Source organism: Rhineura floridana, chromosome 5, assembly GCF_030035675.1.
Source record: "Rhineura floridana isolate rRhiFlo1 chromosome 5, rRhiFlo1.hap2, whole genome shotgun sequence".
NCBI lineage: Eukaryota > Metazoa > Chordata > Lepidosauria > Squamata > Rhineuridae > Rhineura > Rhineura floridana.
In genome coordinates this window covers 69710667-69725107 of record NC_084484.1, presented here as the reverse complement: position 1 = coordinate 69725107, position 14441 = coordinate 69710667, and the positions used below count along the sequence as shown (strand labels likewise).

The 14441-nt window shown below is 41.3% G+C and overlaps 1 protein-coding gene across 6 annotated transcripts in view; it reads right to left on the bottom strand.

Annotated features, from left to right (window-relative positions):
- Nucleotides 1-14441, bottom strand: part of STS (steroid sulfatase) — a 161637-nt gene that overhangs the window by 109591 nt on the left and 37605 nt on the right. For 4 of the 6 annotated variants that reach the window (XM_061627065.1, XM_061627066.1, XM_061627068.1 and 1 more), the window contains one exon: nt 1711-1893. In XM_061627065.1, the coding sequence (XP_061483049.1) occupies nt 1711-1856 (146 nt within the window). In that variant the 5' untranslated portion in view covers nt 1857-1893. Of the gene's footprint in view, nt 1-1710; nt 1894-4180; nt 4394-14441 lie in introns of those variants that run through there. The other 2 variants (XM_061627070.1, XM_061627071.1) reach the window with 2 other exon arrangements.

Below are 14441 nucleotides of genomic sequence, written 5' to 3'. Positions count from 1 at the left end.
AAAGCATCTTTTTACTGGACCACACCTTTTTTTTTAATGATGCTGTTTTCTGCTGCTTTTGACTGATGGCCTTTTGATGTTATTGTTGTGTTCTTATCAGTAGTGGTGCTTTTGCTGGGACGGAGCCATGGATCCACTCATTTCACAGCAGCATCACTGATGCTTACTTGGATGGGCTCAGGGCAAGGTGGCAGCTGGGAGGTCAGGATCTCCAGGTTGCACCAGAAGGATCACCACCAATCAAGGGCTTGCACTTATGCAGTCCTGACCTCACCACCACCCCACTCCAATCCTGTCCAGGGAAGGAGTAGTGATGCCAGTAGTGTTGGGCTCTGCCCACCAACCACAGCTCTGTTGTTGTTTCTTCATTTTAAATTTGTAAACCACCTTGTAATATATACATTGAATAGCACCATATAAATATTTGAAGTAAGTAAATACATAGAGCCAGTGTGGTGTAGTGGTTAAGGAGTTGGACTATGACCTGGAAGACCAGGGTTCGAATCCCCACATAGCCATGAAGCTCACTGGGTGACCTTGGGCCAGTCACTGCCTCTCAGCCTCATGAAAACCCTATTCATAGGGTTGCCATAAGTTGGAATCAACTTGAAGGCAGTACATTTACATTGCATTTTAAATAAATACATAATCCAGTAGACCTGTAGAACCATGATATGGAATGAACTCTAGCTTTTAATGACAGCTGCTCTAAATCACAGAATCACAATTCAGTGTGCACTTATGAAATACAGCTCAAGTGTACCCACAAGATACACTTTTGTAAAATAACTATATCCAGTATACCTTTTGCGTCACCATGTCAGCGCACATGCCTGCCATCACCCAAGATGCCAACGCCCCTGCTGCCATCTTGGTTGATGTTAGGCACAACGCAACAGGAGGTGTGACCCAGTATATTTAAATGTGTGCTGGCTGCATGTGCACATGTGCAGTGGTGAAGTCACCTGGGAGGGTGGAGCTCCCACTCTGCAATCTGCACCATTGTGACCCAATGCTGGTGGGAATCAGAGTGGGAGCTCCACACTCCCAGCCACAGGAGGCCTTGGTCTCTGCTGAGGCCCTTGGCCAGTGCCTGGCCTGGCTACCCACTGGTGCTGGGCCTGTCCATCTCGATCACTGAGATCTTCTGATGGGGCACTTTTGGTGGTTCACTATGCCCCTCAGGTTTGGTTGGCCTCCACCAGGGTCTGAGCTTTAGTATAGCAGGCCCTGCCCTGTGGAACTCTCTACCAATAGATTTTTGGCAGGAACCATGCCTCCTTTCTTTCAGGTGTCTTTTAAAAACCAAACTTTTTATACAGGCCTTTTAACATAATTCCCCCCCAACTAATACAGTATTTTTGATGCTTTTATTATTGTATTTAATTTGTTATGTCTTTGTATGTTGTAAGCCACCTTGATGTACTCTATGAAAAGTGTGGCCTATAGATATTTTAATAAATGATGAATAAATACATAATTTTTATTTTATGTTGCATGAATCAAGCAAAGGTCTACCAAACAGAGAATCACGCTTGTATTTTTCCACAATAATAAAAAAAGTTGTGATTGTACTGTTATTTTGATCTTCCACAATCTCTCAGTAGTGGTGCATAACAAGCTAAAAATCACTAAAGCTAATTTAAAAGCAAAACAAAGCAAAAAACAACAACAACATGTGCATATATATCACCAAGTGTGTTGGCAAACCTTAGAGTTGTGTTTCCATAGCATCCCAAGTCTCCAATGCCGAGATCATCAGCCATGAATAAGACTACATTGGGCTTTGAAATCCTTTCATTCATAGCATTGCTTACTGGCCACAGATAAAGCATGACATGAAAAAGGATCATCATTCTGTTGTTTTAAGGTGAGGATGATTCAAAAAGATACCTGTTTGATAAAAGAATTCTGTTTTATATATCAATTCTATTCAAAATTAGTATAATGATTGACCTTGCAGTTACAATGAGAACAATATAAAAATGAAATTCAGTTTTTAGAAATTGCTCATATTATCAAAGTTTACATGTCGAACGTGACCTTTCATATTTTTAAACATTTTTATATATTCCCCTCAGTGGATTCCCTGAAAGAGAAAAGGTGAAATTTAGCAAACAATTGGAGCAAGTCTTTCACATATTTGATTATGATCAAGGACTTTTGAATACTTTTTGCTAGATTTTCTTTCCCAGCAAAGCGTCAATAGAATTGCAATCTAAAACTAAATTCATAGTATGATACCTTCAAATTTTCCATCTGAGCCAAGGTGAAGGTATGGAAAGGAGAAGCCATGGTCTTGAGATACCACATATTTATAAAAAATATTGTGGGCTTCCCTATATATATCTGGTTGGTTATAGCAACAAAAGGATGCTGGATGAGATGCACCTTTAATCTGATCCAGCAGAGTTCTTATGTTCTTAATCTCTGATTTTTATCAATGTTTGCATCTCAAAATTTCAAAACCCATAGAACATAAATCAGCAGTGAGAAACCTCCAACCCGCAGGCCTCATTATGCCATTTGCCCTGAGAGGCTTTTTTGGCAAAGCCACACCCACCTGCCCTGAAGCTGACATCACAAGATATCAGGTGTGGGGCATGTAAAGACTGGGCTAAAATGGGGTTTGCACCTACAAATCCCCAACCACAGTGTTTTGCAAGTACTCTCTAATAAGCATATGCTCAGAGGCAATGTTTCTCAGAGCTGCGGCAATTGTCAGAGAAATGGGAAACAGTAGGCCAATTGGTGATTATACCATGAGCATCCCAATGTGTTCTGTTGTGTCCACATGAACAGGCTATGGGTCCCAAAGAACCTGCTGCTTATGCTGATGGTCTGGACATCTGTTCAATGAAGTGAAGAAGGCTTTGTCCAAGGTGGAAGAAGTGCAGTCTGATATCTAGTGAACAAGCAGCTGCTTAAGAGAGCAAGTGTTTGAAAACTGAATGTTCATGAAATTGCAAAACCGTGAAAGTAGGAGGGGGATCTGAAAACCTAAACTGACAATTCTTTTGAAGGGGAAGAGTAGAGGGAAGTCAGTCTAAACACTTTGTCCTTTGCTCTATGCACTGAACTTGAATTAAAATGTGGTTGGTAGAATACATCTGTGTAATATGGAGTTGTGTGTGTGTGTGTGTGTGTGTGTGTTTGTGTGTGTGTGTGTGTGTGTGTGTGTGAGAGAGAGAGAGAGAGAGAGAGAGCACTCACAAAATTAAAAAGAGAGGCAACAAGGAGAAAAGTGGGGGATGGTAGGATCATGATTTTATAAAGTGAATATTAAAATTGAGTGTTGAAATCTAATTTTAACAGAAAGAAGCTGCTCCACATTTAGCCAGGTATTGACCTTACAGAATATATTTAAAAACAAATTAAATGAAACAGGTATATGGACGGCTTTAACTGAGTCTTGAAAACTAGCAAGTGAGAGGTTGGGGGAAGTTCTTTCTTTAAAAGGGGATGTTTATAATGTAAAAGGTATACACTTTTTTAAAAAAAAGGTATAAGAATTTTAAAGGATACAGTGCAACAGCTTCCTTTTCCTTTCACTTATTTTTGTTGTTACTGTTTTGTCTGGTGAAAGGACTGTTGGAATGAATCCATCTTTGAAGTGTACCTGGTCATAGTACTATTCACTGTGGTCATGCTATCAAAAACAGCAAGTGAATTCCAGTCCTCCTGACCATTAAAACTTAGAACTTCTTTTTGCATGGAACATCACCACCACAGTGTAAGATTCTATGACCATCAGTAGCTGGAGCTACAACACAGTAATGGCAATCAGAGTGGTAAACAATCTGACATCAATTTCCATGAGGAGGATTGCTTGATATAAGGAAGCTGTTTGCAGTGACATTCCTGTCCTTTCTCTAACACAGCGATTCCCAACGTGGGCAGTAGCACCCCCCTGAAGGGCGTTACAGCCTTTCAGGGGGGCCTTGGCGTGACTACAAACTTTAGGGGGGGCTTGGGTTCATTAGAGGGGTGTTGATATTTGGCGGTCTGATGCGACAGTTGAAGCATTTAAGTTTAATTTTATTTATTACACAAATCATTAATTTTTAAATTGTTTTGTCCCCAGTTAGAATGTATTTAATAGTCTCAGTTCATGGAAATAACACTATAAATAGTGTGTGCTCTTTAGTAAAGAAATTCTGAATAGCGGCCAGTGTCATACCAAGGAATGGGGATATTAGCCACGCCCCGGCACTAGGTAATGTCCCGATGCTGTCTTGAGGGATGTTGGAACCAATCACGAGAGAGTGTTTGATAAGCTGGGTGTATTGGTGGAGGGCGCATTCTTCCAACAGATGAGTGCCATGTGCAAACGGGTGATGCAGACAGTCAGTTATTCGCTGGTTTTCTTCAGGAATGGGACACACTCGCTACCCGTTGTTTCTGTGATGTTTAAATGAACTTGTTTAACAAAACAATGCCGGTAAACTAAATGAGTTTGTTGTTAAGTAACACAGTGTATTCTATTGGTTCATACTGTGTGGACTTAATTAGTTTTTGCTTATGTATGTATATTAATAAATCATACTAAGAATTCAATGTGTAATCTAAGGGCAATAAAAAGGCATGATAAAAACGATCAGTAATAATCACTGAAAATACCTTTTATGCATTACTCATATTTTAAGGGAAGAATAAGAAGCATTGGCATATACTTAATCTGAGGAGGGCGTTGGGCACAAACTATTGTTTTGTTCACCGCCCAGAGAGCTATTCGCTATGGGCGGTTTAAAAATGAAATAAATAAATAAATAAATAAAAAGATTTTGCAAAGGGGCGTTGGGTCAAAAAAGGTTGGGTAATGCTGCATATGTACTCTGACCATGTTTTAGGGGGAAAGCTGCATCAGGTGCATTCAAGGTCATTCTCTGGACAGTCTTCTTGATGTTTCTTCATTGACCACAAGGATTTTCTAATTTAATACAGATTCTGAATATCTGTTTTGCTCCATACACACGTTATTAATAGGGCACTCTTAGCATTCACAAAGTAATTCAGTTGCATTATTATTTTACCTGAATGGTTTAAAATATATCACAGCTCTTCAAAAACATATCGAAGGGCTGTAGGCAGAATTCAGTTGGTAACAACACACTTGCATGTACACACATATGCACTAATTTGATGTGCATGTCCCCTCTTGACTCATTATCCACATGAAGGGGACTTCACCCATAGAAGGGGCAATGGGGCTCTGCTGCTGGCTATACCCAATATATTGTGTAGCTTTCCAGCTTTGTCTCCTGTAACACTCATACATTGTGTATGGATATCTGAATAGCCTCCATGTGTGAGCTTCCATGTGAGTTGGACCCCACTCATGCAGGGTTTCAGATCATATGGAAGTTTATGTGCCTATAGCTGTGTGCTTACAGGTTTCCCCTATTCAAATGTCCATGTGCAACATCGTGGTAGCACCAGGGAGACACACAATATGTTGATAACATCTTCATCATCATCAAGTGTATATAATTCCTTCAGTTTCAAGAAGAAATACCAAGCTGGCTCATAAACAAATAAAAGCCAACAGCAACGAACAAACAGTGTGAAGGGGATTTATGGTGTTGCCTATAGTAATGAATGTAACATAGTTGTTTTGCATAGTTTGGGTACTGAATGTGTTGTGCTAGAAGGGCATGAAAAAACTTGTCAACTGATGTTGATTCAGTAAGTTGTTGTTTTATCTACTTTCTCCTTTTGGAGAGCCATGTGGTGCAGTGGTTAGGTTGTTATACTTGGACCTGAGAGACTAAGGTTTAAATCCCCGCTCAACCATGATGCTCCCTGGGTGATCTTGGGCCAATCACTGTCTCTCAGTCTAATCCACATCACAGGGTTGTTGTGAGGATAAATTCAAGAAAGGTGGGATATATAATATAATATAATATAATATAATATAATATAATATAATATAATATAATATAATATAATATAATATAATATAACAAAGTAGTAGTGGTAATAGTGATGATGATGATGGCAACAACAATAAATAATATTTCCTGGGGGAGAAAGCTACAGCCCTAAAGACCAGCCAAATCTTTTGAAGAGCACAGGTAATACAAAAATAAACCAACAAGCATACTTGATGACAGAAAAGAATCCCTCTGTTTGAGAAGCACAATATTCATTGAAGGCGTCATCATGTCTGCCTCAAGGAAAAGAGTTTGCCAATCTAATTAAAAAATAAATTAACGTCTGCCACACTCTGAGCAAAATGAAGAGTAAGCATGCAAGCGAAAGCATTAACTGCTATCTTACGTCTAATGACAGAAACCTACTGAGTGTTCAGTTTCACTTCTAGTGTAAGATTCTCACCAGAAGTGTTAACCCGTCTGGTGGTGGACAGCATTCTCAGTTTAAATAGTGGTCAGTGACTAACAGAAAATTTCACCACAGCTGAAGGCAGAGGATGCATCAGCACATGGGAAACCCATTCAGGATTATATGTGCCAATAACATGATCACATAGGTGGGAGTGATTGTGTGGATCTTTTGACATGGATTTGGACTCTCCAGAGAAGGGATCCTGGGAAGGAGAAGAAAGTCCCATCCATGTGGTTGCTTAATATTATTCACACAACACCCCTGCAGTGAGGGATCATATTACTCAGAAGTGGTTCCCATATTAGAAGCACACTTAAGGTATCATTTAAGGCACAGTGGCATCCTCTTTGGATTCCATGGCTAATGCTGTAACTGCTTGGCCAACACAATTCTACATAAGTGTATGCTTCAAAAACATAACAATGCATATAGCCTGCTTTCTATCATTTCTGGGCCAGTGTGTGCATGGGAAGGAGCACAAAATCACCCTTCTCTGTGGATTTACTCACATATAATGGAAGAAGCTCACTTTTATGTCTGCTGTTTGTTTTAAATATTTTAAAAGTTTTATCATTTTACCTTTAGTTTGCCTTAGAATTTTGACAATCCATTTAACTCCTATGAATTAGGGAGTTAATTGTTTTTATTTTTAAGGTTTTTAAGGCTCCCAGGGCCTTATGACAGGTGCTCTAACCGCACAACTGTCAGGGAGTTGTCTGCTAAGACTGATTTACTTAGATAACAAAGTCTGTGGAATGCTGCTGGGAAAAAAGAAAAGAAAGCCTTACAAACAGCGTAGTACCTTTGTGTCAAATTATTTTTGTATGTGGTGGTTTACAGATTTTTTAGCTTGGAAGTTAACACACTTTGTGAGCATGGAGGGCAGTAGAGAAGAGCGTTCCTCAGGACACTGAAACTGAGAATGTCCAGGAAGTTTGAACTGAGGAATGCTTGAAGATTGTAAATCTCACAGTGGAAAAGTTATGGCTTGGACTTCGAGAAGAGGAGAGGTTGCCTGTCGTCAGGGCTCTAATTTAGCTTCATTGACTGCTTCGTTTTTTTATGAGCTGTCTCAGACCGCCCCCTGTTGGAAGCTGGGAGAAGAGAGCTTTCTTGTTAGCCTGTTTGGGGCTGTTTAGGGACTCTTATTGTTACTTGCTTGAGCTCCTCTTGCTGTGTTTTCTTTTTGTTAGTTACTTTAGGCCTTAAACGAGTTGAAAGTGTGAGTTAAGCAAACTAGATAAATCTTACCTATGGTGATTATTCAGGCTCAGAAAACCCATGCACAGGCAAATGAAGCATCCAGAACCTTGTCCCAAATGTCAGTTTTAGATTTTTGTATTACTTTAGAAAGCAACTGACAGCAAGTGAATTTTAATCCCTTTGTACGAAGGGAAACAGAGCCTTGAGCACTCTAACTAACTTGGAGAACTTGAACCTGAGAAATGAAGGGACTCATTACTTCCTTTGGGCCCTTCTGTTGTTCTGTTCACAAGAAAAAAACACATGTCTGTCCTATCTGCGACACTGCAGTCTGAAACCATGTAGAAGACCTTTGCAGGTCATCTTCCCATGCTAGGGGAAGAATGAAGCTGGCAAGGAAACAAGCTACACTAGGCTCCCCCTACGTGATGTCACAGTTTGTAACATTACTGGAATTGCACAGGAAGGACACACTCCAGGAGTTCCCATGTGCACAGAATGTCTGAAGCCATGTGAGGCCACCATTTTGCTGAAACTAAGCAGACACAGCTCTGGTCAATGCCTTGATCAATCACTACCTGAGAGCCACATACACTTCACCTTGAATTTAATAATGGACAAATGGTGGGACAATAATGTACATACATAAATACCATCCAAAATACCAACAGACTGGGCCCTCAGTGCACTTTTGCCTTCAGGTTTGAGCTATAGAAGGCTACCATTAATAAAGCCATATTTCCTCCTTGTTATTTATAAGGAGAGTAGATGGAGCTGAAGAGAGGACAAGCGAATTGTGCTAAGGTGAGTAGAGCTAGAGGGAGCAGGTGAAGGGGACCTAGAAATGATGCTTCAGGCAGAGATAGGGATAGTACCTTGAACATCACATTTTTCAGGAGGGGGGGAGAAGGGAACCAACTTCTAATACCCTTTACTTTTTCCATTGTATGTCTATCTGATTTCCAGATACATATGTAAAAATGAGTTTGGATTTTTGCTAAAATGAATTGTCAAACCCTTTCCCTGACAATGTTGTCAAATCAGGGCTTTGTCACAGACACTACACTGGAATGGAGTAGTCTGTGCCCTGTCATAGCCGTATTCTTATCTAGACACCAGTAGACAAACTACACTCATAAGCAACATTGCTGCAAAATGTAGACTTTTACAAGAGCCAGTGTGGTGTAGTGGTTAAGGTGTTGGACTACGACCTGGGAAACCAGGGTTCAAATCCCCACTTAGCTATGAAGCTCACTGGGTGACCTTGGGCCAGTCACTGCCTCTCAGCCTCAGAAGGAGGCAATGGTAACCCCCCTCTGAATACTGCTTACCATGAAAACCCTATTTATAGGGTCACCATAAGTAGGGATCGACCTGAAGGCAGTCCATTGTTTTCAAAGAATCCTATCTGTTGAGCATTGCATTTTCTATTACATCTCTTTTTCCTGTTATAGTTTCCAAGCAGTATTGCCACACCATCCCTTTGCTGAGTCAGACCAGTGAACTATAATCTAGCTGTGCGCTCAATTGCCTTTCTTCAGAGCTAGCCCCATCATTAGGAAGAGTAGGGCAGCCACCTCAGGCAGGTGTCAAAGGACAGCAAATTGCATTGCTTATTATTGCCTTTACTGATCAGCACTCAGAGAATGTTTACTATTAATATACAGGGAAGGGGACAAATAGAGAGAAGGGGTTGTGGAATTTTCATGTGCCAAAATAACTTGGCTAGCCTTAAGTACTATGCACCTTGGCTCATGCCTGATGCCAGTGGTTAGCCAGGGCAGGTACTGGCTGAGGGCTGCAGGAGCGCAGAAGGGACCTTTTCTGGTCCAGTCTGGCTGTGCTGCCACTCTCCATCCTCCCTGCTGGCCTCTGAGTGTTTTAGTGGTAGGAGACTGGCAATGCTACTTTTGAATGGGAGCCTAGGTTGGGTCCCATCTGTGGTGGTTGCCAGCCATCTTAATTTACCCAAAATGCAATACCTCAGCCTGTAAATCTTTATTTTCACAGCTCCCTTTCTGAGCCCCACCCCCACTCCCTCCTTCAGAAGTGGCACCTGCAGCTTGAGCATTGGGAGCAACTGGCAACTTAAATCACTACTCCCAGCATCCACCTCCTGGCAATTCCAGGACAGATGGGTAGGAAAAGAATAGGGAGGCAGCAACAGGGAGAGAGTGGTCATTACAGACATTTCACTTCCCTCAAAAATACGGAAGTGCTTGACAATAATTCAAACTAAGTTATGTAACCACATAATCCATTTTATTAAACATTACCTTGAAACCTACAGCTGTAAACTTGCAAGAAACAGAATATCTTTACTTATAACCAGCCTGGCCCTCTATTGTTGCAATGCCAGTGCAGACCACCAAGTATTTGAAACAACATCAAATTAGAACAGAATTTGTGGAGGAAGACTGTTATATATCTTTTAATGGAATTTTGGGGCAAAATCCACTGAGAAGTAATTTCGGCCGGCCCCACTTAATGGTTATGGGAGCTGCACAAGATCATAGTAGGTCTCCTGCACAACTCCCATTCATTTTAGTGTGAGCGGTGGAGATCAAGAGATCAAGAGTGCGTGAACAAGAAAATAGTCCATCTGTCCATGGTTATAATGGGGAAAGGGTCAATAGGCACAGCTCCCTTCTGTGCACTTACTGTATAAATGGAGAGAATTGCTGAATAAGGCTTATGTGTTCTTGAAAGCAGGTACAGTCCAAATGTACCAAAGAGAATAGGGCCTTTGAGCAAGGGAGAAAGAAAACTCATGGCATTTAGCATATCTGTACACACTAGAGGAGGTCCAACTAATCAGATAATGGAACAAAAAGCTGCATCTGTGCCAAGTATCTGTATACTTAATCAAAATCCACTGTGGAATTGTTAACACACTGATAACCATAAAACTGGGGAGGGGGCTGCAACAAAACGTTGTAGTATGGAGTGCTCCTCCTGCTCAGGGTGCCAGCCAGGCAGCCATGCCCTTTCCATGACACTTCTTTCCATTCTCCTCACAGCTGGTTTTCTGCTTTCTCCACTGAGCATGTTGAGTTCTAATTGGGCTAGTGTGGGTGTCAACTCCTCTCAGGGTTTTTTTCTAAAGTGTTTTTGTACTTCTGCAAACCTTGGTTTTTCCCAAAAGCCTGTTTCTACCTACCCCTTGTGTGTGGATGGTGCCATTTTGGCTAGATAAGGATCAGTAATCGGAGAGTGAGTTTGTCATTTATATACAGTAGGGCCCCGGTTACTGTCGCTTCGTATTCTGGCGTTCTGCTAATGCGGCTGCTTTCAATTAGGGGAAATTTCCCATTTTAAAGCCGTTTTTGCGCTTTTGCAGCATTTTGCGGCATTTTTGCGTGACGCGCCCCATTATACTCAATGGGTTCTGCTTTACGGCTATTTCCGCTTTACAGCGGCAGTCCAGTATGTAACCTGCCGTATAAGCGGGGCCCGCCTGTATTGGGTATCAATCTCCCAGACAGATTTGTGAACCCACAGGAGCAGCATGCATCAGTGTTATTGCATCCTATTTAATATGCCTCAGACATCTGAGATAGTAAACCTGCCCTCAACCCAATCTTTCTGTTCAGTCCCAGAATCAGTTACTCCTCTCAGAATGCCCTCACTGACCCAATAGAGCACAAAATATACGGGCGGGCCCTGCTTATACGGCAGGTTCCGTTCTGGACTGCCGCCCTAAAGCGGAAATCGCCGTAAAGCGGAACCTATTGAGTATAATGGGGCGCATTGTGCGAAAATGCTGCAAAAGCGCAAAAACGGCTTTAAAACGGGAAATTTCCCCTAATTGAAAGCCGCTGCATTAGCGGAACGCCAGAATGTGAAGCGCCGGTAATCGGGGCCCTACAGTACAAGATGCTAAACATGAAATGCTATACGTTCTTCATTGCTGGGAATGGACAGTATAAACTGTCCACCTATATTACAAAACCTCCCCCCCCCCAAGCATAGGAATGTTCAGAGATTGGTTCCATCACACCACACCATATTATTTTTGCTTTACAATCATCTCTCTGAAAGATGCTATCTTCCTGCTCCCCTCTGGTCTTCTACACAATGAAGTGACTCTTCACGAGTAGTTGTAATCCTATACACATGCTTTCACAGTCTGAGAAAATAGTAAGCCCAGTTTTCTCACCTATTAGCTGCTTGTCATCACTTGATCATTCTAGAAACACATAGCAGATGTAGCCTACTTTATTTTGAAGACCCTTCAAATCCATTTTCACCTCCTAACACATTTTCAAAGCATAAATAACTGTCTGATTTTTACAATGTTTCTTTTATTCAATATTCCATGGACAAGTTTTAGAAATACAGCTCCTGATTTTCTTGCTTAGTATATAAGATGCTATTACTGAGATAATCAATATTCAGAGGTGTTCTTCAACATATAAAAACAGGTGTCACAAGAAAATAATTGGCTCAAGAAGTTATCAACAGTATCCACAAAAGGCAAGTATTAAACCCATCAGATATGACAACAGAAAATATTCTGTACTTTTCACTAGAAGCAACTATAAACATATAATTAGCTTTATAACTTAATAATTTTATGAGTTTTATGGAGTAAGTGATTGTTATGGTCTTCAAGAGTGTGAGCACACTCCCAATAATGAGTATTTGTGTTTTTGGACACAAATGATGTTGTCCCATGCTGCTGGGAGGAAGTAACTGGGAGATTCTCTCCCATTCATGTAACATGTTGCCTGAGTCACCTGGCTGCACTGTAATTCAAACTCACCCCAGGAGCCAATCAGGCAAGTCAGATGGCGTCTAAGGGGTAGGACCTGAGAGTGATGATTCTCCCTCTGGTCCACTCTTAGGGTATAAGTTCAAGGCCACGCATGGCTTCAGCCAGTGTTATCACCATCATATAAATTTAGTTAAATTTATTTTCACAGGGTTTTCCCCCCCGGCAGAGAAGACACTGGGCCAAATCCATATTAGGGGTAAATATCTCCTTCCTAAGGAAACTACACCCAGGTGATACCTCTAAAACTTCCCATTCAGGGAAGCAAGGAGCACATTGTAATACATTCAATTTATCTGGTTAAATGTTTTGTCATTATGAAGTTTTATTGCAAATATAGATTTATCATTTCTACAGATATAGAAAATTCAGCAGACAGGTAATAAATGTAGCACGTATTCAGGTGCGTGTGGGGGTGTTTTAATCACTTCCAGAAAAAGTATCAGCACTTTTTCAAGAGATATCACCTTTGCACTTACTGAACAAGATCAGAACCACCTGTGTTAAGGAAAGTCAACGCAGTGCACTCCAAATGTGTTTTGGACTTCAGCTTCTATCAGTGCCAGCCAGCATGGCCAATGGGAAGAGATGATGGGAAATATAGTTTCACAACATCTTGAGGGTGCCACATTGGGTATACCTCTGTGAACACCTAAGCAATGTGTGGGTGAAAAGTGCTATGGATCCTTTTAGGTTCAATTGCTGGCTCCAGAGTAGTATAGAGAAATGGAATATCCACCCCTTCAGAATTCAGGAATAGTAGCTGAACCTGGCTCTGTGAGCCTGAGATCAATTTAGAGAAGTTGACACATAATCACTAATTGAAATACTGCAATTTATTCTGTGTGGGGCTTCCCTTAATGCTTCCTCAATGCTGCATCTAGTGCTAAATGTTGCAGCAAAGCTGTTGAAAGGGGTACCCTATCAACACCTAATACCTGTGCTGAAAGAGTTGCACTGACTGCCAATATGCTACTGGGCCAAGTTGAAGGTCTTCCTATTGGCATATAAAGTCCTGAACTTCTGGGAAGGAGGTTACCTTATCTTGTATTCCTGTGCTCAATCACTGATTTCCAGGAGAGAGACTCCGAGCAATATTATATGTTCCTGAAGTTCATCTTATGTCCACTAAAATCAGGGTCTTTGGTGTAATGGCACCTGCCCTTTGGAATGTGCCTCCAAGGAACATCAGGCAGGCAACTACAGTATTGGCATTTAAAGACCTCACTTACTAAAACTCACTTATTCACCAGGGTGTGCCCTGAGGATTGATCCAGCGATGTTGATGTATTAAATTGATCTATTAATTTGTGATGTGTATTGCTTTGGTTTTATTGATGTGTTGTTGTTGATATCTTTGCTGTTCTGTTCATTGCTATATTTTTTAATGTTGGCAGTATGGGCATTTTCGCAAATAAAATGATCACTTTTTCTATACACTCTTTCCCCCCTTCTGTGGAAGCAAACCACAGCATTGCCTTTAGTGTCAATAACCAAGGAAAGGCATTCCCCACTTTTCAAAATTCAGGAAATGAATCTATACGGCAGTATTCAATTAATGTTTGTGCTAGGATTAGTGCTAATGCAAGGGGACTTCTCCCTCTCCTTCCCCTACATATGCCCCACGCTATCCGTAAATTTACTCTGGAGGGTTGGGGAAAACCCAGAACAGATTTGGAGAGGGGGTGCAAGGGCAGGAGAGTGGGACAAATCTTTGTGCTGACGGAACCTTAGCCTTCACTGAACACAACCCATATTCCTTCCCCCTCCTGAAAACTTTTCAGAGAACCCAACGTAATTTCAATGCATTAAACTGCCTGAGTTTTTGAGCTGGAAAAAGCTCAAGCATATTCTACTAATTTAAATTTTGACTGCATGAATTAAAAACTATATGCTATCATGATTTTTTTCATCATTAGCAGTGGTAAATTAGGAACATAGGAAGCTGCCTTATACTGAGTCTGACCATTGGTCCATCTAGCTCAGTATTGTTTATACTGACTGGTAGTGGCGCTCCAGGATTTCAGGCAGGGAACACTCCTGGCCCTACTTGGAGATGCTGGGGATTGAACCAGGGACCTTCTCCATGCAAAGCAGATGCTCTACCCCCCGAAGTTCT